This window comes from Sus scrofa, chromosome 3, assembly GCF_000003025.6.
Source record: "Sus scrofa isolate TJ Tabasco breed Duroc chromosome 3, Sscrofa11.1, whole genome shotgun sequence".
NCBI classification, from domain to species: domain Eukaryota; kingdom Metazoa; phylum Chordata; class Mammalia; order Artiodactyla; family Suidae; genus Sus; species Sus scrofa.
This window is the reverse complement of record NC_010445.4, coordinates 94,664,003-94,685,996: the sequence shown is the minus strand read 5'-3', so window position 1 is coordinate 94,685,996 and position 21,994 is coordinate 94,664,003. Positions and strand designations below refer to the sequence as shown.

The 21,994-nt window shown below is 45.1% G+C and overlaps 1 protein-coding gene across 4 annotated transcripts in view; it reads left to right on the top strand.

The window, feature by feature from the left end:
* Positions 1-21,994, top strand: part of PRKCE (protein kinase C epsilon) — a 513,273-nt gene that overhangs the window by 178,553 nt on the left and 312,726 nt on the right. For 3 of the 4 annotated variants that reach the window (XM_021088295.1, XM_021088294.1, XM_021088297.1), the window contains one exon: positions 17,283-17,346. In XM_021088295.1, the coding sequence (XP_020943954.1) occupies positions 17,283-17,346 (64 nt within the window). Of the gene's footprint in view, positions 1-8,348; positions 9,320-17,282; positions 17,347-21,994 lie in introns of those variants that run through there. The other variant, XM_021088296.1, reaches the window with a different exon arrangement.

Below are 21,994 nucleotides of genomic sequence, written 5' to 3'. Positions count from 1 at the left end.
GAACTCTGGAAATATCTTTTCATTTTTATTTTACACTGTTGACAAGGCTACTTTGCTCCAGCAAAGCTGTCCACCCTGGAGCATTTGTATCCACAGGAATGACCATAGGAACAATGGCTCCCATAACAGCAGCTCCATTAGCCTCATCTTCACCTGACGTCAGTTCTAAGTCCTCTCAACCCTTTCCTGTGTCTTGCCTTAGAACGCACGAAGCTGTCCCTGTGGGGACCTTGTGTCTCTGCCACCTAAGAGGGCACCCAGCCTCTTGTTCCACTGCCTTCTTGCAACAGGCCTGGGACTTGCGGTGCCCCAGTGCAGCCCCCTGCCTCTATGTCCTGACTGACTTTAGCATAGGGCTGTTTGATAGTGGGGAGAGGGATACTCCATCTTTTAGAGTAACAGCAGCAGACAGACAGGCTTCCAGAAATAGAAAATCCCCTTATGCTAACTTCAAGCATTACTTCAGTTTGTCCATATTTTTTTTTTTTTCTCATCACAAGAACCCTACCTTGCAATAAGTACTGTATCGTGGTTTAGCGGTTCGTGAAATCAGCACCATATAAGGCTTAATAAAAATTACTGTGTGTGTGTTTATGTGGTGTATGATAGAGAGGGTTTTTTTTTGCCATCTCTCTTGAAGTCACCGGCAAAGCTTAAATCCAAGGCTTTGGACTTTGCATTGTGGCTCAGCAGTAACAAACCCAATGTGATAGGAGTTTGATTCCTGGCCTTGCTCAGTGGGTTAGGGATTCGGTGTTGCCGTGAGCTGTGGTGTGGGTTGCAGACGCGGCTCGGATCCAGCATTGCTGTGGCTGTGGTGTAGGCTGGCGGCTGCAACTCTGATTTGACCCCTAGCCTGGGAGCTTCCTTATGCAGCAGGTGTGGCCCTAAAAAGAAAGAAAGAAAAAGAAAAGAATCCAAGGCTTTTATTGGCCACAAGTCTGAGATGTGTGTCTGTTTGGCGGTGGTGGTTTGTCGGGTGGAAGGCAGGAAATCAAAGCGGACTCCACCCGGGGCAGGTGAAGTTGGGCCTCTGAAGCGAGGTCTTTTCAAACGTCTGGGCAGGTCCCTCTTATCTTTCCAATCTCTGTGTTCTCCTGGCTCAGACTACAGATCCACATCTTTTATCCAAACCCCCCCAAGGCCTAATTTATTCAGAAATTCAGACTTTTTTTTTTCATATTCTAGAAGGTTCATAGACCATACGTATTCTGTTTATTACATAATAGCCCCCTTGGATTCTGGGGCAGGCCTTTGGGATCAAACAAATTAATATTTTTGTAACACAACTTTATAACTAGTCACACTAAAGGGATTAAATACAGACAATGAATAGCCACATGTCAGCTTTGGTCAGGGTTTGTTGCTAAAGGATTTTGAGACACACTCCAAAAAAAAAAGTCTGGTTTTTAGAGCATTTTGGATGTCAGGATTGTGGATCTGGGTTTTGGGTCTGTACTAGTGGTTTTGGGCCCATCTGCTAGTGACTCTTCCAAACTCAGACCTTAAGCCTGGACCTTTCCCCTGCTCTTGGCTGTCTCAGAGGTGTCTCCAACTGCACCTGTCCAAACCCTGCTGTGGGTGCCCCCTCCTGCCCTGGCCCCTGCCAGTCCTCTCCTGCTCAGCCAAGGACCATTTCATGTTTTGCTTAGGTCCCAGTCTCCGTGGAGCCCAGAGCCCTCTCTTTATCTCTCACACCACACCATGTCTAATCCATTGGCAATCTTTTTAGCTCCGCCTTCAAAATATATTCAAAATCCAACTACTTCTCATCACCTCCATGACTGCCATCCCTTCCCTTCCACCATCATCTCCCCTGAATTGGCACCATAGCCTCCTAAGTGGCCTCCCTGCATCCTCATTTGTCCCTAAGGTTTATTCTCTACACAATAGCCAGAGCAGTCTTAAAGCATAAGTCACAGTGTGTCAATGCTCAGCTCAAACTCACTTCTGGCTTCCCATCTTGCTCAGCGCAGAGCCCAGTACTTCCCACCCTCTGCCTCTGTGGCCTCGTCTCCAGTGATCTTCCCGGGCTCTGCTCTAGTCACATAGTCTTCTACTCTGGCAAAGGCCAAGTCCTCTCCCATCTCAGAGCCTTTGCACTTGGCCTTCCCTCTGCTTGTTATGCTCCTGTTATCCTCTCAAAAATCTGCAGGCTTGACTCCTTGAGTATCAAGACGTCCCTTGATGACCTTAGATTAATGAGCACTCAGTCACCAAACTCAAATTTTGAAACTTGACTTTTTACAAATAAGACATGACCTACTCTAAAGAGAAACCAACGAAAGGTTCAACACTTTAGAAAAGATCTATTAACTCCAACTTGGTTACCTCTACTCTGGGCAATGAACAAATCAGTGAGTATTCTAAGGATAGGCTTGGAAATTTTAAGCTTTGATGCCTTGGAAAGACTGAGGATATTTTTGTGCTTGGGTAGAGGTTTATTCTTCTCTTTAATTCGAGCCCTGCCTCCATCCATAAACAATTGTAAACTGTCCTTACAGTGTAGGGGGAATTGGTAGAATCTCTCTCATATGGTCTATAACCCAACATACTTGTGATATAAGTCTTTTCTGTGCTTGTCCAAAATATCACATGGAAGTCTGATGTCCGCAATGGAAAGTCATGAATTCAGAACTGTCCTGACATTCAGAGCTTGAATAATTTTCTGATCCCCCTGGCCATGTGCTTCAAGAAATACCTTTCCTTCTAGTTCAGATGATAGTGGGGCTTCAGCACATGAATGTCTTCTTTGGGAGGTGAGCTGCATGAGCCTGTGCATTTTACAAGGCCTGGAACCTCATAAAGGTATAGAAAACAAGCACAGAATTATAAGGAGACTTACACATTTGCAGAGAATGGATGGTCCTTGCTTTCATATATTATTTATACCTAAAAAGCTGTATATTCATTTATTTATAGAAAAAACCCTGTTGAACATTCATACATGCTATTAGGTTAGGTTACCTGATAAGGTAGTCTTTATCACAGAAAACTGGAAATTATGTCAAGCTTCTTATTTAACCTTATTTACTATTTCAATACAAAAATCTAAAAATTTTAAAAATTTAATGTCTTCCTTCAAAATTCAACAGAATCAACTATGAGCATCTGATTAAGGGTAAGATTTGACTGATGTCGACATCCCTGATACATTCCATTGTCTCTGTATTACGTAAGTTTGAGACCTATGCCTGAATTCTTTTTGAACCATCTTTTGAAATTTTTTAAATAATTCTTTACGAAAAATTGTATGTTCTATTGGACATCAAGGACCCATGGGAGAACATATTCCAAAGAATTCCCGTAGATGCAAAGGCGGTGACACCGCGTGGCTAGGTTAAGGAATGGTATGGTCATGTCATAGCAGAAATGTTTGCTCATGATCTGATTGACAAAGTCTGTGTTGTTATAAAAACTTGTTACATGAAAGGTAGTTTAAAGGTTAACAGTGCCTAAGGTGTGAAAATGTGGACCACCCCACCCCACAGAAATGGAGGAACAGCGTCATACAGAGAAGGAGGTTTGATCAATGCAAAGGATTTTTAAACAAGTGTGTTCTCACTGCTTGAGCTATTGAAGCTTCTCTTAAGATATTCTAACTGTATCCAACCAAGGAATATGTCTGGCTACCAACACCTCATAATTGGTGATTAGCATTGTTAACCATTTGACTGGTACTGTTAACCATTTGACTAGAAAATTACACTTTTAAAGATTTGAATTTTGAAAGAAATTATGTAAATGTAACATAACGTATGCCATTTTAAACTTGCACCTTAAAGAATTCTGCAGTGAAAATTAGGACGATTGAGTGTCTTTAATATTTTTTTTCATCTGTGGGTTATTTACTGCGATGCCTGAATGGGTTGCTTAACCTCACTGTGCCTCAGTTTCCTTACCTGTGAATGAGAGGATTGAGCCACATAATGTTCTTTGAGCAACAAATATATTATGGTAGAAAATATAAGAAAAGACAGTTTAGAAAAACTACGGATATGCACAAAGAAAAAAATTGCACAAGATTTTACTCCCCTGTAGATAACATTTTTAAATTGTCTTTTTAGGGCCACACCCACAGCATATGGAAATTCCCAGGCTAGGGGGCAAATTAGACCTATAGCTGCCAGCCTACACCACAGCCACGCCATATCTGGCAGAGTCTGCAACCTACACCACAATTCACCAGATGGTTTAACTGACTGAGAGAGGCCAGGGAATGAAGCCAATCCTCATGGATACTAGTCAAGTTCATTATTGCTGAGCCACGACGGGAACTCCTTTTTTTTTTTTTCCCTGTAGATAACTTTTTTCCTTTGTGTATATACCTACTCATACACATTTTATTTTTTAGAAAATCGGATCATGGTATACACATTCCTTTATAATCTCATTTTTCCTCCACTTTTAATACCATATTTTGAGTATTTTTCCCTGTCATTCAGTATAGTTCGACAAGATTTTTTTCATGGTAGCATGGTATCCAATGATTTGAATATGCCATAATTTATTTAACTAGTTTGCTATTATTGGACAATTAGTTTCTAATTTTACACTCTTAGAAATGTTGTGACAATGATCCTTGTATTTAAATCTTTTTTCACATGTGTGATTTGGGATAAATTCCCAGAAATGGAATTGCTGGGTCAAAGGATTTTTGTTATCAATGCCAAACTACCCTACCCATTTTGTGCCAATTTACACTTCATTAGCAGTGTGTAAGGGTGTCTGTTTCTTCTCCACTCTCACCAGCCCTGAATGATATCATTTAAGATGATATGTCTTTAGAATTTACATTCAAGGTGATCTTGGAGCCAATATATTTATTTCTTTGCCTACTCGCGATCACATTTAAATAACAGAAAAGGTGGGGCATGCAATTTTATAAGCAGTAAGTGAGCAGAAAGATGCCATCATCAAACTAGTTCGGTGGATTTCTGGAAAGAGAAAGGAGAGGGCGCGTGGCAACTACAGAACAGAAATACAAAGGAGCCACAGCCCAGAACATGTGTGGAAGGTACAGAGCCTAGCCTAAAGCCAGCTGTTCTGTAGAACCCTTAAGGAGCTCCAGGCAAGGAGACTGTAGTTACTCCAGAGGGAGGAGCCAGATATGCAGCTGAAAACAAGTGACTATTTGAAGGTCTGTATATAGAATATGTAGTGAGTATATTTACTCTCTCACTGCTGAAGGACCTGGAGCCAGACCATGACTCCCAAGGTCAGAAAATAGAAGTTTCTTTTAGAAAGAAATGGTTCAATAGTTTGGGGAGAACTAGGAAAGCTAGTGTGGGGACCCTCTGCTATCATGGCCAGCTCCCACTCTCCAATTCTGTGTTCACAGAAATATGTTGTGTCTATAAACAAACAAAGGATGCTATGAGAAAGGAGCTACAGAAAATAAGAAAGTGCCTCTAGAATCTTAACATACTATTGTCATAAATAAAAATTCAGTGGAAGGGTGGTAAGATATAGTCAAAGAAATCTAGAACATGGACTGAAAGAAGGAAAGTGATGGGAATAGATATAATGAATAGTGAGACATAGGGATTAATTCTTTTGGTCCAATAGCCAAATAATAGGAGTTTCATAGAGAAAATTAAAAGGCTAGTAGCAAAGAACAAATAGAAGACTATCTCCCACAAAATCAAAAGAACAATACACTGAATCAAAAAAAAAAAAATACCCTGAGACATATCATGGTAGAATTTCAGGATAAAAAGGATCCCCAAACTCCCAGAGAGTGAAAACAAAACAAAGCCACCTACTGAACAATAGTTGGCTGACATCAGAGTCCACTGTCAATATTTATGTTAGAAGAAAGTTTTGATAGATAATGATTTTTTTTTTTTGACCTAGAATTCTATATCCAGCAGAACTATCAATCATGTTTGAGGACAGGCATGCAAGGTCTTAGAAAGCTGGCTTTCTACACACTCTAAATCAATATTTCTATCAAAATGTACTCTACTGGCAAGAATAAGGGAACAACCCAGAACAAGGAAGATGATGGATTGCAGCTACAGTGACTACACCCAGCAGAGTGGTGAAAAGAAGTGGTGGCACTCCAGCTGTTCTGGAGACTAGAGAGCAGGCAGCCCAGGTTGGGGGAGGTGGACAGGGAGCATCTCCACAAGGGCAGACCCTGAGAGAAGGGGACCCAGGGAAAACTTGTGGATCTGAGAAAGGCAACTGGTAGAGTGAAAGGGGAAAAAAAAAATCCATTTGAATTTGATGCTAGGTATATTCTCCATCGAGTGGCCCATGGATTGTCACATTGGACCCGTGGAAAAGAGAATATATGTGACATCACTTACAAAGTTATAATATTACGTAAATACTATTAATTCACTTTCAGATTTGGGAACCAATGTGTATACAAAACACGGAACTCAATGACGCTTAGGAAGCAATGTCCATGTTGTCATCGTCGATGGTCTAACAGGGAAGACCCAGGGGATGGAGAGGGCTGCAGCACTCATGTCCTCCAGTTAGAACGTGGAGGGCCAATGGGTATTGTCTATAGCTGATGAACAAGAAATTGACACTTAGATTGCTTTTTTGCAGTTGTAGAGGAGAGTAGAGGAGGGACCGAGACTTGCCGTGTTTAATTAATTATTTTCTGAAGGGCTGAAAGTGAAGTGAGATGGTGAGTGTGAGGGAATCCTCATCTGTCTTAGCAGCAAGGTGAGAGCGAACGTCTAAAATAAGAAATCAGGAAACTGAGGTACAAACATTTTATTTAGGGACATGGCAGCGACAGCCAGAAGAACCCAAATAGAAATTATTAAAATTGGCTTCCTCTGGGGAGTATGGGGCAAGGGACTGTTGCCGCTCATCGTAAGTTCACATGTAGCTTTGGCTTTTAAAAACCGAATACACCATGATGCTTGATTTTGTGTATCTTTTAACAAACAAATAACACAAGGATACAAAGGCCCAAAGAAACTTTAGCTAATTTGATAGGTAAAAGGGAAGGAAAAAAATCTTACTCTTGTTTGAATTTGTGTCTTTGCTTATTTGAACCAAATGATTTCAAAGTTGCTGTGACTCTTAGATTTCATGCTTCTATGAGATTTTTTTCTTTTTTTTTTTTTAAGGGCCGCACCTGAAGCACATGGAAGTTCCCAGGCTAGGGGTCGAATCACAATTACAGTTGCTGGTCACAGCCACAGCAACGTGGGGACTGGAATGGCCTCTGCAACCTATACCACAGCTTATGGCAACCCCAGATCCCCAACCCAGTGAGTGAGGCCAGGGATCGAACCCGCGTCCTCATGGATACTGGTCGAGTTTGTTTTCGCTGTGCTGCAATGGGAACCCCATGCTTCTGTGATTTTTATAAAACTTTTCTTTTTCACATAGGACATGCTTCCAACTCTATGATGCAAAGTAGTGGCAAATAGAACCTGATACACACCAAATCCCCACACAGCAGCATTGCCAGGAGGGCATTTACTCCCTGAAGCTGGGCATCCTGCCCGTGTTCCTGGTGCATAGTCTGAGCCTTCCAGCTGTTGGGTTGTGGGATTGGTGTTCCTTCTACTATGAGCTCCAGGAGGACAATGGAAGGACTTTCCTTTCATTGCTGTCCTGCCCAGGAACCAAATCCGCCATCATGCATGCAGCGTGGGCTCCTTGAGCAGCTCAAGATGTGTTCTTTCCCCAGGATCTCCTTGAGTCCACATGCTCTGGGCTGGGTCCAGGGTAACAGGACCAGTGGGCTGGGAGTTGGGGAACCCTGCTTAATCTAGGCTCCTCCTCTTCAAGCTGTGAGGATGCAGGCAAGCCACTTCCATCCCTGAGCTTTGGCGGCCGAAATGGTTCAGATAAGGCTATTGCCTCCCTCACCCAGCTAACACATGTAAGGTGCTCAGTAAAGGGTGTTTATTAGAGTTGGGATGATTAGTGTGAGCAAAAGAATCTCTTTGTGAGGCGCTCAAAGTGTGGAATAACAGTTAAAAGGTCTTGGGTTTTCAAGGGGGTCAGGACCTGAACGCCTTTGTGAGCAGCCACTGGGACAAGGTCCTGCTTGGCTGTGCTTTTACAGAGGCAGAGAAGCTCCTGGTTTGGAGATCATTTTTCTCTTCTTTTCTTTTCTTTCTTTCTTTCTTTTTTTTTTTTTTTTTTTTTTTTTTTTTTTTTTTTGTCTTTCTGCTATTTCTTGGGCCACTCCTGCGGCATATGGAGGTTCCCAGGCTAGGGGTCGAATCAGAGCTGTAGCCGCCAGCCTGCGCCAGAGCCACAGCAATACAGGATCCAAGCCGCATCTGCGACCTATACCACAGTTCACAGCAATGCCGGATCCTTAACCCACTGAGCAAGGCCAAGGATCAAACCCGCAACCTCTGGTTCCTAGTCGGATTCATTGACTACTGAGCCACGACGGGAACTCCTGGAGATCATTTTTCTGGTTTCACCGTCCTGAGTTCCCAACTGGGTTCAGCTCAAGAACTTGGAACCCCTCCTCCCCCCACAAAAGGGGAGGGATTCACAGTCTAGGTGGGAAGTAACCATAGTGACCTGACAGCTGATATTTAGAGGCTGCTAGCTGTGTGCCAGGCCCAGCTCCAGATGCTGCGCCCTCTGATTTAATCCTCCCAACACCACAAGGCAGGTGCCACTGACATACTTAATGTGCAGATGACGAAATCGAAGCCAGGGCCACACAGCTGTGACAGGCAGTGCGGAGGTTTGGACCAGGTAGGCTGGCTTCAGAGCCTTTCCTCTCAACGGCTGCAATTGGCTTAGCATCAAAAATAGGAAAGGTAGGATAAAACACACAGATACAAGCACAGCCCTGAGAGAGAAACGGCAAACCAAAATGCAGAGTGCAGAGAGCTGATGTGTAGTGGGGATTTGGCACTTGAGAACACCGGAGGCAAGTGGCTCCCTTTCCTGCTGTTTGCACGCCACATCTCCTCGTAGGATGCACAGTCATGCGCTGCCATTTCCCTGAAAGAAGACAGGAAATCTACACCGGGACCAGATGATGCTCTGTAAGCCATTACACACTCCTGACTTTAGGTTTGGCACCTTTGGATGTTTTCTCAGCTCAGGAAAGCCTGTGCACCCACAGACTTATTTGTTTCTAGCCGCCTCTGTCATCAGAGGAAGCCCGCTCTCTAGGTCTGTTTCTGAGCCTGTTGAAAAGAGGAAGCAGGTGCTTGCTTGGCGATTTGTGGCCTGTGGAGAGCTGGGGTCTGTAATGAACTGGGCTTTGACACGGAGACAGTGGCTGCTCCTCAGTTGGCTCCTGGGACCTGGTAACGGGGGATGGGCAAGCCATGCGTCAGCCACTTTTGAGGGGCCTTTCCTTAAGGTATGTCTGGGAACCAAAGCAAGCTGTTCTCGTGGGGCTTGGGGGTTAGAAGTAGGTAGTGACAAAGGGGTTGACATGTTTTGTGACAAGTCAACTCAAGGACATGATTTTTAAAAATCAAATGGTTCAAAAGAGCATAGAGTGAGAAATAACGCCCCTTCCCTGATTTCTGGCCCATCAATCCTATAGTTTCCATCCTTTGAGGCAGCCCCTGTTTCCTGTTGATGAAAACTCCTTCTAGAGATAATGTATGCAGAACAGGTGTGAGTGCATGTGTATATTCACATACACACCCATTTTGTTCACGCGGTAGTCTAGTGTAATTAACATATCACTCCTGCTTTTTTTCCCACTTAACATACCCCATAGACAGCTTCATAAGTCTGTACATTTATATTTTTCATTCTTTTTTGAGGCTTGCATAGTGATCCACCAATGTCCTTTAATTTCTTTAAGCTGTTTCCTGTTCATGGATATTTATGTCCTTAATGTCATTAAAAACCATTCTAGGGCATTTGGTCTAATTTTTTTGTTTGTTTTGCATAAGAGGAAATTGAGATCCACACATAGAAAAGACAGGATTAAATAATTCAACAGGCTCTCAAACTTACATTTTGGATGTGTTTTTCTTGCTTTTACCATATTTTGATCACAGAAGACAAGAGAAGGTGGCTGTGAGTGTGTTTTTGCACACAGGGGTGGGTGTGCGAATGTGTGCCTCCATGGGTAGGTGTACATTATGTTGTGTGACAGATGTGTTCTTTAAAAACTCTGAATGAACCCTTTTATTTTTAAAAATGGAATATGAAATTTTAAATGCCCTGAGGGTGGGAAGATGATTTGTTATTTAAAGGAAAATTGTAGAGCAATCCTTTGTGAAACGATGGCTTCTTTTTTTTTCCTTTTTCAAAAGCGACTTTATTGAGGTATAATTCACATGCAAAAAAAAAAAAGTATCCATTTTAAGTGTGTGGCTTGATGTGATTTGACAATTGTGTACATTCCTGTCACTACCACCCAATCAACATATAGAGAGAACTTTCACCTTCACCAAAAGCTCTTCTGTGCCTCTTTGGGGTGTTTTGTTTTTAATTGAATATATACTTGAATATTTTAAAATACAGCACTCACAAAATCATTCAATCATCCTCTGTCTCTTTGAATCCAGTTCCCACCTCCACTGCCAGACCACCGATAGGCTTTTTTGTCACTATAGATTAGTTTTGCCTGTTCTAGAACATTACGTAAGTGGCATCATATAGTATATGCTGTTCTGCATTTGGCTTCTTTCCCACAGCACTCATTTTGTTGCATGTATAGCAGTTCTTTTTTTTTTTTTTTTTTTTTTTTTTTACTGCTGAGTAAAAGCCTATCATATGGATGCAACATGGTCTGCTTATTCATTTTTCTGTTTTGGGGAGTTCCCTTCATGGCTCAGCAGTTAAGAAACCTGACTAGGATCCATGAAGATGCGGGTGTGATCCCTGGCTTTGCTCAGTGGGTTGGGGATCCTGTGTTGCCGTGAGCTGTGGTGTGGGCCGGCAGCCGCGGCTCTGATTGGACCCCTAGCCTGGGAACTTCCAATTTTCTGTTCTTGAACATTTGGGTTGTTTCCAGTATTTGGCTGTTATGAATGCAGCTGCTGGGAACGTTTGCCCACAGGTTGATGGCCTCCCAAGCAAATCATCTCCATAGTTCAGTTGTGCAGATCCAGTTTAAGATCAGGCCATTCATCCACTGAGCCAATGTGTCCAAATATGTATTCAAGCCCTGCATGTGCTGGAGAGGCAGGCTTCTGCCCTGTAGGTACACACACTACAGCCTGCATAATATCTTTGTACCACCATGGAAGGTGATTGCCAAAGAAGCAATCCCCCTCTCCCCTTGCCTTATGAAAGTAAGCACTATTGGAAGCCCAGGAACCAAGTGGATCTTGTAAAATACTTAATTACATGTGCACCCTCTGCTTTTGAACCAGCCAAGGCACTCTACCAATAGAGCTAGCAGCAAACTCGTCAAATGAAGAGTCCTTAGTTTAATTGGCCGCTAACTCCAAAATCGGCACCCAGCAGCTGCTCCAGAGCTGCCCATTGTAGTGCCTCCGCTTTTTTTTGTGCCTTCTCAAAGCAGCAGCTCACAGGACGCCAGCTGCGTAGAGGTCTTTGGCTCTGTCTGGCTTGCCTCTTCCATGCCAGGGGCCTCTGGGGATGGTAGCATGGCCGAGGGGCCTCCAAGGGAGAACAGCCAGCAATAGAGGGGGTGCCAGCCGGCCGTGGGAAGCAGGTCCTCTGCTTTGGGAAAGAACCCCCAAGGCTTCTCCCTTCTCCCGCCCACCTCCTCCTCTCTCACTTCTCACCCTCCCCTGAGTGAAAAAGAAAGAGTCTATTATCTAGGACTTAATTGGTGCAACATAGGCAGTGCCAGCCTCTCCTCCTCCTTCTTCACCCTTCTGGAGACATCCTTTTCTGACCCACCCTCTACCTTTTGCTTCTTTCTAGGTCCTGGTGCCTGATGGCAGCTGGGACGGGAAGTGAAACACAATTTGGGCCTGTGTGAACTTTGAGGGCTGGTCTCAGAGGTTTGCCTAAGGTTCCCAGTGAAAGTTGAGCCTCTGGTAGGTGAGGAGGAAGCTTGACTGTAACTTATTTTGTTTTTCCCTTTTTATCGCCACACCTGTGGCATATGGAAGTTCCCGGGTTAGGGGTCGAATCAGAGCTGTAGCTGCTGGCCACAGTCACAGCCACAGCAATGCCATACCTGGATCTGAGCTGCATCTTTAACCCAGGCCACAGTTTGCAGATCCTTAACCCACTGAGCCAGGCCAGGAATCAAACCTGCATCCTCATGGATACTAGTCTTAACCCACTGAGCCGCAACAGGAACTCCCTGACTGTGATATTCTTATCGACTTTGTCTTAAGCTCTCACCCCCAAACACAGGCATGCAGATACCTCTGGGTCGGTGACACAGTGGTACCGGCTAAGCTGGCTGCATGGGGGCTAGTCTGGTGGTCATAGTTCCCACTGGGCAGGTGTGGTGTGGCGGGAGGAGTACTGGACTGAGAGGAGACCAGGGTGCCAGTTTTGACTCTGCCACTTAACCCTCATTATCCAGCTCCTGGGGATTCATCCTCAGACACTATAACGTGAATGGCGCTCCCTGCAGTCGTACAGCGTATGTGCTCTCACTGCCCATTGCTTGTCTTCCTTAACGTCGGCTTTCTCAGGCGTACCTTACTTGTTCCCTTACAGGAATCCATGAAATAACACTTCTGATGGGCCTTGTGAGTGGTTGGGCACCACCCACCAAAGTGCCTCTGTGTCTATTTGCTTTTCAGAAATGGCTTTTTCCTGGTTCCTATGGTGTGGGCTCTGTCCCCATTGCTTTGTTCGTAACTGGCAGGAATGGAGCTCTTGTTTATGACCAGACTTATCCCCAAAGGCTGCCGTGAGGGGTTGGGATGCAGGGGTGGTGCGAGGTGTTCAACACATTGCTCTGCCTTAAACTGGTCCGACTGGGGAGACAGCCAGTTGCACGAGGAGAATGAACCCACAGAGGACAGCTGGAGGCTTAGAGGTAGGAGAACCTTGGGACTGGGTATTCAGAGAAGGCTTCCTGGGGCTTGAGAAGGGAACTCCTGGGCTGGGCTTGAGACCAGGCTGTCTGTCATCTCTCCTGGGAGCTCCAGGAAGCCTGTACCGCGATCCAGCTGAAATCATTCTGAACCCGTTTTTATATCTGAAAAACTGGGGATATGTAAAACCAGCTCCACAGGAGATTCGATGAACAAATTTAGGTAAAACTTCCAATACAGTGTCTGAGGACTAACAGGTGCTCAGACAAGATGTGGTCATCCCCATGCCCACCTCAAGACCCTCTGATGACCAGGGCTCTAGCGTTTTTTGCCCTTGGGTTTCTCCAGGGCTGGATGAGAAACTCTCACTGTAGTTCTACATCTGATACCATAGCATTGTAAAGTCATCAGATGTCCTGGAATAACATGTAATAACATCAACTTTGGGCAAGAAAATGCCTTTGCAGGGGACGGAGGGGGGGGAGGTTCATAGAGTGGAAAGAATGTCACATTGGCTTAAGCAGCAGATTTGAAGACTTGGCTTTTTAATAACAACAGCGGCAACAATTACTGAGTATCCTGTGCCAAGCACCATGCTAATCCCTGTACATAGATAATCAAAGTTTACATCATGACAAGCCCAGTGTCACAGGACCTGTTATTAGCTCCATTTTGCCGAGGAGCATGCTGAGGCTTAGAGAAGGTAGTTGCATGCTTCAGGCCAGAGAGCTACTAAGTTCACCCTTTAGTGCCATGTACTGAGGAACTCCTGAGTGCCAAGTGCTTATCACGTGTATCTCATGGAATTTGCACAACAACCCGTTTCACAGATGAAGAGACCGAGTCTGAGGTGCAGAGAGAATAAATACTTGCCTGACCTGTAAATGACAAAACTGGGATTCAGCTCTGGTCTGACTCCAAAGTCTGTGTTTGGCTTCCCCATGGTTCTACTGCTTCCAGCCTCAGCTGGAGGGGAGACCACAGGCAAGCTGAAAGAGAATCAGAGTCAAAGAAAACAGAGATGCTATCTGGGAAAGCACGTCAAATAAAGGTATGAGGTTCACGGAGATTTGATGAATAGAGTTGGCCTCTGGGAGAACTAGGAGGAACCTGGAACCCAGGAGAAGGAGCTGAGAATTAACCCTGGGAATGGTTGGGAGGAGGGGGGAGGGCTGCTTTTATGCAGTGCCAGCTGCCTGGTGGTGATGCCAGCTGTCAGCTTGGAGGGGTTGCACAGGGCTGGGCACCTACATTGCTTCATTATCTGGGCCGCATAATTGTGAGCAGAATTTGCGATGAAGCTAATTTGCCCACGAGGTTGCACCGCATTCCACCCCCTTTTGTACCTGATAACCCTCCAGGCCTCCATGCCAAAGTCCCACCAACCCTGGGTGGATTCTCAGAGCCTCCTCACTCGGCCGGCTGGGGCTCAGCCAGCGCTCTGCAGCCATCTGCCCAGCTCTTTGTTGCTTTTGGCATGTTTAATAGCTTAATTTCTATTTTTCTGTTTGGCGATGCAGTTGCTCACCATTGAGGCAGCAGTGGGCGCTAAAATGGTTTCTGATCGCTATCTTGAATGTTAATATCTAATACATTTTATCACCAATGACCTGTCCCCCTTGCCACGAGTTCTCACTCTCCTTTCACAAAGATAGGCACGCTGCCTGCCTTCTGATAGGCCTCGCAGTCCATCTCATTCCTTCGCTGTCTCCCTCCCTGCTTTTCTCAGATATCATTGTACTTTGCCAATGAAATCCACAGTCGTGGGAAATCTTTGACTTGGAGGATATGAGAAAGTGTTTCATTCTGCCGGCGGGGTTTAATAGGGATGATCTAATCTCTGAGAGGCATACATCATTTAAATTCCGTGCTTTTGGACAAGGGGGCCCCTGATACTTTTGAACTGTGGCAGGGACAGGATTCTGGTTGGGCTCTGTTTAATGGAGCTGACTAGGTCTTCCTGTTTGTAATTCAGTGATTGGAAAGGAGCAGGACTAGTGGTAAGGAGGCTGGAGAACATTTTCTTTACCCAGAAACCGAAAATCACAGACTTTGAGGGGCAGAGGGGATGCGGAAAGTCATCTCGTGGCATCACCAGTGTGTTATTTGGTTCCCATCTGGATCTCAAGCTCAAGATCCCAAACCTAGGTGAGCGGTCCCCATGGAGCCACCTGAGAGCTCCCTGCCCTGACACAGGGCATGAAATAGCACCTGTGCCTTCAGTGGTGGGCGCTGAAGACCCCTGCTGGTAGAAGTACAGTTTTGAGGAAAACCTTCAGCACTCTCAGCCACTAAAGTCTGAATCTAGATATTCAAGTGGGGCTCATGAATGGCTCAGGGAACCTGGATTAGGAGTGAAGTGAGATGGGGGTTGAGGGGGTGGAGGAGGGACCAGAGAGCATTGGTTCAAGTTGAGTTTTTAGCGCATAGGGAGGATCCGATGCTCCTGGTACGGCTGCCTCTTCTTCCTCTCTTGTCTCATTGGAATATCATTTTAGAGCCGATCAGCTGCCCTCCTTCCTTCCTAGGGGAGGGGCTTGGAGGACAACTATCCCAGAGTAGGCTCTGGGGATTCTGAACAAAGAAGCTTTTCCTGCCTCCACAAAACTTTATGGGGTATCTCCTGACCAACAGGAGTAAGCCAAACACTAGGGATCAAATAGAATTGTCATGGTCTCTGTCTAGCCGAGGAGAGAGACACTGGGACAATGTATCACAGCTTGATAGAAGTCCTGGAGGAGATATGTATGCATACAGTGGGAACACGAGTGCTCGGGTAATTAATCCTGACTTGAAATATCTGGAAAGGCTTTAAGAGGAGGCAGTAACTGACTTTGATCTTGGGGAAGGAGGAGGCATTCACCAGGCTGACCCTTCCCAAAGAGTACTTGCTAAATGGGTGCCTGTTCAAAAGAAAAGGAGAGGCCGGTGGTTCCTGCCTCAAGAAACTGACAGCCTATTGAGGAGACCAGCCTGGCACATCTCAGCCAGTTGGAGCTCTGAAAAGGCAGATGGGACTGTGGAGGCGAGGATGGGTGCTGAGGGTACTCTGTGATCCAGGGTTTCCGGAGTGGGTACTCGCTCTCGTGGAGAACACGGTTTCTCTGAGGACAGTTCAGACCTTGGAAGGGTGTCAGCTGTAAGGGGCCCAGCCCCTCTGACTTTCCTCATCAGCCTGCTTGAGTAGAGAAAGAAGTCGCTTGCTGGATTGGGACTGGGGAGGGAGGGTGGGTGGCGAAGGTGGATGGAGAGAGTTCAGCATGATCAGCCCTCTCCATAGAATCCTGCTAGAATCTGTGGTTTGCAAAACCCATGTGGCCAGCACAGCCCCTGAGCACGGGGCCCTTCAGCCTCACCCAAGCACGACTCACATGCCCAGCTTTGCTTGTGCTGTTGCATCCACCTGAAAGGCCTTCCCTTTCTTGCCTTCCTGAAGTCTTCCCTGGCTGCTCTTTTACACTGGTTCTAGCTCTATAGACACTTTATATCAGATACTCTCTGTCCCTCATCATTAAGGCGTATTCAGCATTTTCCTCTCTTTTTAACTCCCTGATGCGACTGTGAGTACCTTGAGAGCAAAAATAACATCGTGTGCTTTTCTTATCTCCCAGGTCCAGTTGGTGTCATGTAAAGGGGCTTCTATAGACAGTCTTGTCGTTGAATCCCAGCACTGCCACTTACTCTGGAACTTTGAGCTCAGTTTCCATATCTGTGAAATGGGATAACACAGGCTTTCACAACCTTGACACTATTGGCATTTGGGGGCTAGATAATCCTTTGCTGAGGGGACTGTCCTGTCTGCTGTAGGATGTCTAGCAGCAGACATCCTCCCTCCTCTCATTAGACACTAGAAGCATCACTCCCTCTCCAGTCATGGCCATCAAAAATGTCTCCAGATGGAAGTTCCTTTGCGGTGCAGTGGGTTAAGGATCCAACGTTGCTGCAGCTGTGGCACAGGTTGCAACTGCAGTGCAGGTTCGATCCCCAGTCCGGGGAACTTCTGCATGCTGCAGGTGCGGCCAAAAAAAAAGAAAAAGAAAAAGAAAAAAAATTGTCTCCGGATATTTTTGTGATACTCGCGTGTCAAATGTCCCCGTGCTGACCTTCCCTTGTGCAACAGAATTGCTTCCAGTTGGGAATCACTGGGATGACACTACCTGCTGAGTGTGCATCAGACCTCATCATTACTGCATCTGGAACATAGTAGAGGTTCCATAAATGCTGATTCTCCTTCATCCCTAATCCACCCAGCACTCGGTATGCTGCAGATTGATGGATTGTGTGGAGCTGTGACTCTAGGTTTTGGAGGTTTGGGGTGGAAATGCCGTGGAACTCTCGGGTTGCCCCCACAATGCACTAACATAGTCACTGCTGTTTTCTTAATTGCAGATTGATCTGGAACCGGAAGGAAGAGTGTATGTGATCATTGATCTCTCGGGGTCGTCGGGCGAAGGTAGGAGAGTGTGACCTCTCATCCATTGACCCTTTGTCTTTTGGTTTCTCTCTTCCCTCCTTGGCTGAGATATATTACAGATGTATTGAATGAATTGGCACCCTGTAAAGGAAAAGGTTATTTTGAAGATGCTTATGCCCATGCACCAAAAGGGACTAGCCATCTGTTGATTTTGGTGGAGCAGAGAGAAGATTTTTGACTTAACAGAGTGAGGCCAATAAAGCAGGCAGGTGCCCAGGCAGGCTTCGGCAGGATGGCTGCCTCTCCCTGGAGGCCCGCATGGGGTTTGTGTGTGTGCGGTGGGGAGGAAGTAAAACCAGTTGGTCTAACGGTATTCAGAAATGAAACAAATAAGGTGTCAAATTTCAGAATCTTATTTCTTTAGAGCTTGTGTAGAAGTGTTACTTCTTTTTATCAGTTCCTTATGCAGGAAGGCTCCTCTCTTACAGAGAAATAGTGGGGTGGGGACATCTGCTCCCCATTGGCTGATTAGATAGAGTATAGATGTTCTCTGATAGTTGGATTTTTCTTCTTTCTTCTTCTCTGCATCCTGTCTTTGCTCACTTACTACCTTTCAAGGCTTGCTGCATGCTGAGGGCTGTGCAGTCCAGGGAGAAGCGAAGACTGGATGATAAGACCTTGTCCACATGGGAACAGGGAGATGGTGGTAGACTTGGGCTCTAGAGAGGCTGACAATTAGTATTGAGATGTAGTTATCGGGGCCATGTTTCCTCCCCTCTTTGTGGGCAGGGGACTGAACTATTGGCTTTAAAGCCATGGCAGAAAGATGGGAAGAGCAAGATGGGTTTCTCTCGGCAATGAAGAAAACATGGGCATTCGAGATTGTGGTCCAAAGGGAAAGGCAGACATTGGCTCCCTCAGCTCCCAGCTGGAAGACTTGGCCTTTTATGGCATCTCCCCAGAATACTGAGGGTTATAAGCATGAAGTTGCAGCCCTACAGTTTTAGGGATGAAGCTGTAGTTGAAGGTTCTGTAATGGGAGGAGGAATTATCTACGCCAGTTCAAAGGCTGGTCAAATGATGCGCTTGACTGTGGTGCCCGATGATTTTCATTTGGCCAATTCATTGCCCAATTTCAACAGGTGTTCAGAATAATTGAATAATCATGTGTATGTGGAGCCGATAATAGAATTCAGTTCTCTTTGAATAGATCTCAATTATTTGGCATACGTTTAAAACTTTAAACATCCTTCCAAAATTGGTCTCTTAACATTTTCTGCTCTTTATAGCAATTATGTTTTGGCGTTTCCAACTTGCCTTCTCTACTCTCAACTCTGAACAGCCCGGAATAGAAACAGTTGTAGAAGACGTAGCAATTTAACAATATTTAGTATGAAATATTTAAGACATACAAAAGGGCCTATAGGATAATAAAATGGGTACCCACCACCCAGATTAAGAAATAAAGCACCTAGTAAGGTAAAGCCTTACACTACTTTTAACATAGCCTGTGATCCCAAATTTACTAGGCTTACTTGTGTTACAGTGGTCTCCTGATTAGATACTGGTGGGACATTTGATGAACAAAATCAATCCCCTTTTTTCTTTACATAATCTATATGCAATAGGGTGATGAATTAAATGTATATTTCCTGTACCTAGGTGCTTGGCAAACAATGAATGGGAGGCTTGGATTATTTTTTCTCTGAAAAGATTAACAACTTGCAAAATTAGAGAAGACATCCTTTTTTTACATTAGAGGGAAAGGATATGGACAAATGAATGAATAAATAAATTAGAAGCAATTGATTTTTTTTCTTCTTGCTTCTACAGCCTATTTATTGCATGTGAATGACCAAAGCAGTTTTCATTGGGCTGAATTCTTAGCTTACTTTTTTTTTTTTTTAATCTCTTTCATCTAAAGAAAATAGAGTTTGCTTCAGAAATGCTGACACATGCCAGACACTGTAAAGTGCTAGCATGTGTTGCTCTGACGAAAATGGGAAGTTTTTCTGCTTTTTTTTTTTTTTTGCTTTTTAGGGCTGCACCCGTAGCATATGGAAGTTCCCAGGCTAGGGATCGAATTGGAGCTGTAGCTGCCTGCCTACACCACAGCCACAGTAATGCCAGCTCTGAGTCAAGTCTGCGACTTACACCACAGCTCATGGCAATCAATCCTGGATCCTTAACCCACTGAGCAAGGCCAAGACCAGGGATCGAATCTCCTAGTCAGATTCATTAACCACTGGACCATGACAGGAACTCCGTGCTCCATTTTTTCCCTTGCTGTTCTTGGATTTGGAATTCTTTCCCTGGATGGTGGGAAGGACTTCTAGCAGTCTCTTCCTGGAAGCTGATGGTGTGTTCTGTCTGTGTTCTGCATGTTTGTTCTCCCAGTCTTGCTTCTGGGAGGCTGAGGGCTCCTGGTCCAGGGGTGGTTTTGTTTCTGGAAGGATTGGGGTGGTGAGGAGAGGAGCAGAGATTGACCAGGCACAACATTTGCTACCTAGGTTGCATGAGAAGGGTGCGGGCGAAATGTGGTCAGCATACCCAGACTGTGGACACTTACAGATTCTTATTTAAGCCCCTTTCTCTAGTGAAAATTTCCAACTCTATATTCTGAGAAAGGGTGAAAAGAGAGTTGCAAGGAGGCATACCTGACATTTTCTCCACTCTATTATTCTGCCATCAAGCATCCTTTCAGCTCGCCTATTTCAAGCACTCCGGTCCCATCAATGGGGAAAAAAAAAAGTATTCATAGAAATGGCACAAACTTTACAACACATGCAAATACCAAAGAGCTCAGAGAAAGGTGTGGGGGTGAGACAGTGTGAATCCACCCCCTTCTTCTGGGATGTGCCAAAGGGTTCTTTTTCTTGCTAGCACACTTAACACACTGTAGAAAGCCCAGCCGTTTATGTCTGCTAGAGCTTGAGCTAATGTGATTTCTAACTGTCTAATAAAATTCCATCGCTGGCACGTCCTGTGCAGTTCATCATAATGGGATTTGACCAGTGTGTGCTTAACTAAACCAGGCAACCTAACCCCAGATGTAAGAGGTCAAGCTGGATGACAGCTAAGGTCATTTCTGGTCATGTGATTTTGATCTCTGGTGTAATTTGAGTAGACATCTATCAGAGCTCAAGGCTGAGGGCTGGCTAATATCTATTGCAGGTAGAAGGGGTCGACAAGTACTGTGCCAGGCACTTTACCTCTATTATCCCATGGAGGAAACCTTCTCAGAATGCTTTGTGTGATGCTCTGGTCTCAGGCACCTCTTAGTGTTTTCTTTTATTGTTAAGTAATGGCCGTGTGGCTTCCTGGTAAACATGGCACTACAGGCTCTCCAGATAATTAAATCAGAGCGTAATTAGTCCAGGCAACAGAAGCATAAACAACAATGTATGTAATTCTCAATTGTGCAAATTATTATTTCCTGCTGTGCGCATTAGTTAGTATTTCTTCCTCTGTTGTGATGTAATTTGTATAGTATTTCTATTCTTTATAATAATATGACAGTGAACCATCATTTGCAGGCTCCCAAAGGAGGAGCAGTCAGGATCTAACCCAAGGATTTCTAGGCTCTTCTCCCTCCCTTCCCCTTCCATCCAAGTGTCATATTCACCCAGGGGAGTTCTTTACAGTTTAGACAACAATAGAAAGAACAAGAAGTGGGCCTCAGTGGTGTCACGGAAATATTTTCCAATAAAATGCCAAAGATACCACATAATTGGAATGATTTTTGCAACACATCCGTCACAAACAACGTGGGATATCAGGTCCTGGAGTGAGCACGTATTGCAGAAGCAAAAGATGAAGAGTGGGGTGCAGGATCCATCCAGCCCTCTCCCATTCTGCCTGCAGCCACAGTCTTCGGAAAGCACTCAGCCTCCTCTCTGGGACCAGCAGCAGAGAGAGGAGCCTTAGGAGTCCACCAGTCCCGAATATAAATCCTGGCTGTGGTGCTGACTACTAGTTTAGAGCTTCAGATTTCCCCCCTGCCCCTGGGCATAATGGGCTGTGAGGTAGGTAACATGATGGGATTACTATAAGGACAGTGCCTGCAGCAATATAGGCACATAGGTGATGCTCAACGAATACCCTAAAGGCCCTGGAGACCTGAAGGTAGGGATGTGACCCACACTCTAACTGGGTACCCAGGAAGGAGCAGCAGACAGGGTGCTCAGGGAAACAGTTTGAGGGCAAGTTTCTGACTCTAGGGGGTGGCATGTTCAAAAGGTCCAAGAACAGAGCAAGATGATAAAGAGGCAAATGAGAGAAAAATATCTGTATCTGGCAGGGGCTGAGATTGCCTTTTGCAGAGTTCAGCCCTTGCCATTGTTGTGTCCCATTTTCTGCCTCTTTCTTCCCCACCCTTCCCCCAGTGACATATTTCCCAGCAGGACATTCTTTAGCTTCTCTGGGTCCTGTGACCCTTAATGTTAGAAATGTCTCATCATCGGAGGTGAGCTCATGCCCTCTCTGCTCAGTGCAGATAGAACATGTGGTCCCCCACACTCTCACCGGCCCTGGGTAAAAGCCCTTCATGTGTTTGAAGATAGTTATTAAATAGCTCTTCTTCAGGCTGAATCAATCAAATCCCTTAACCTCTCTGAAGAGATAGTTTAGAAATCTCATCTCATCTTTGCAGCTCTTTTCTGGCCTTTTTTTTCCCAGGTTGCGCAGA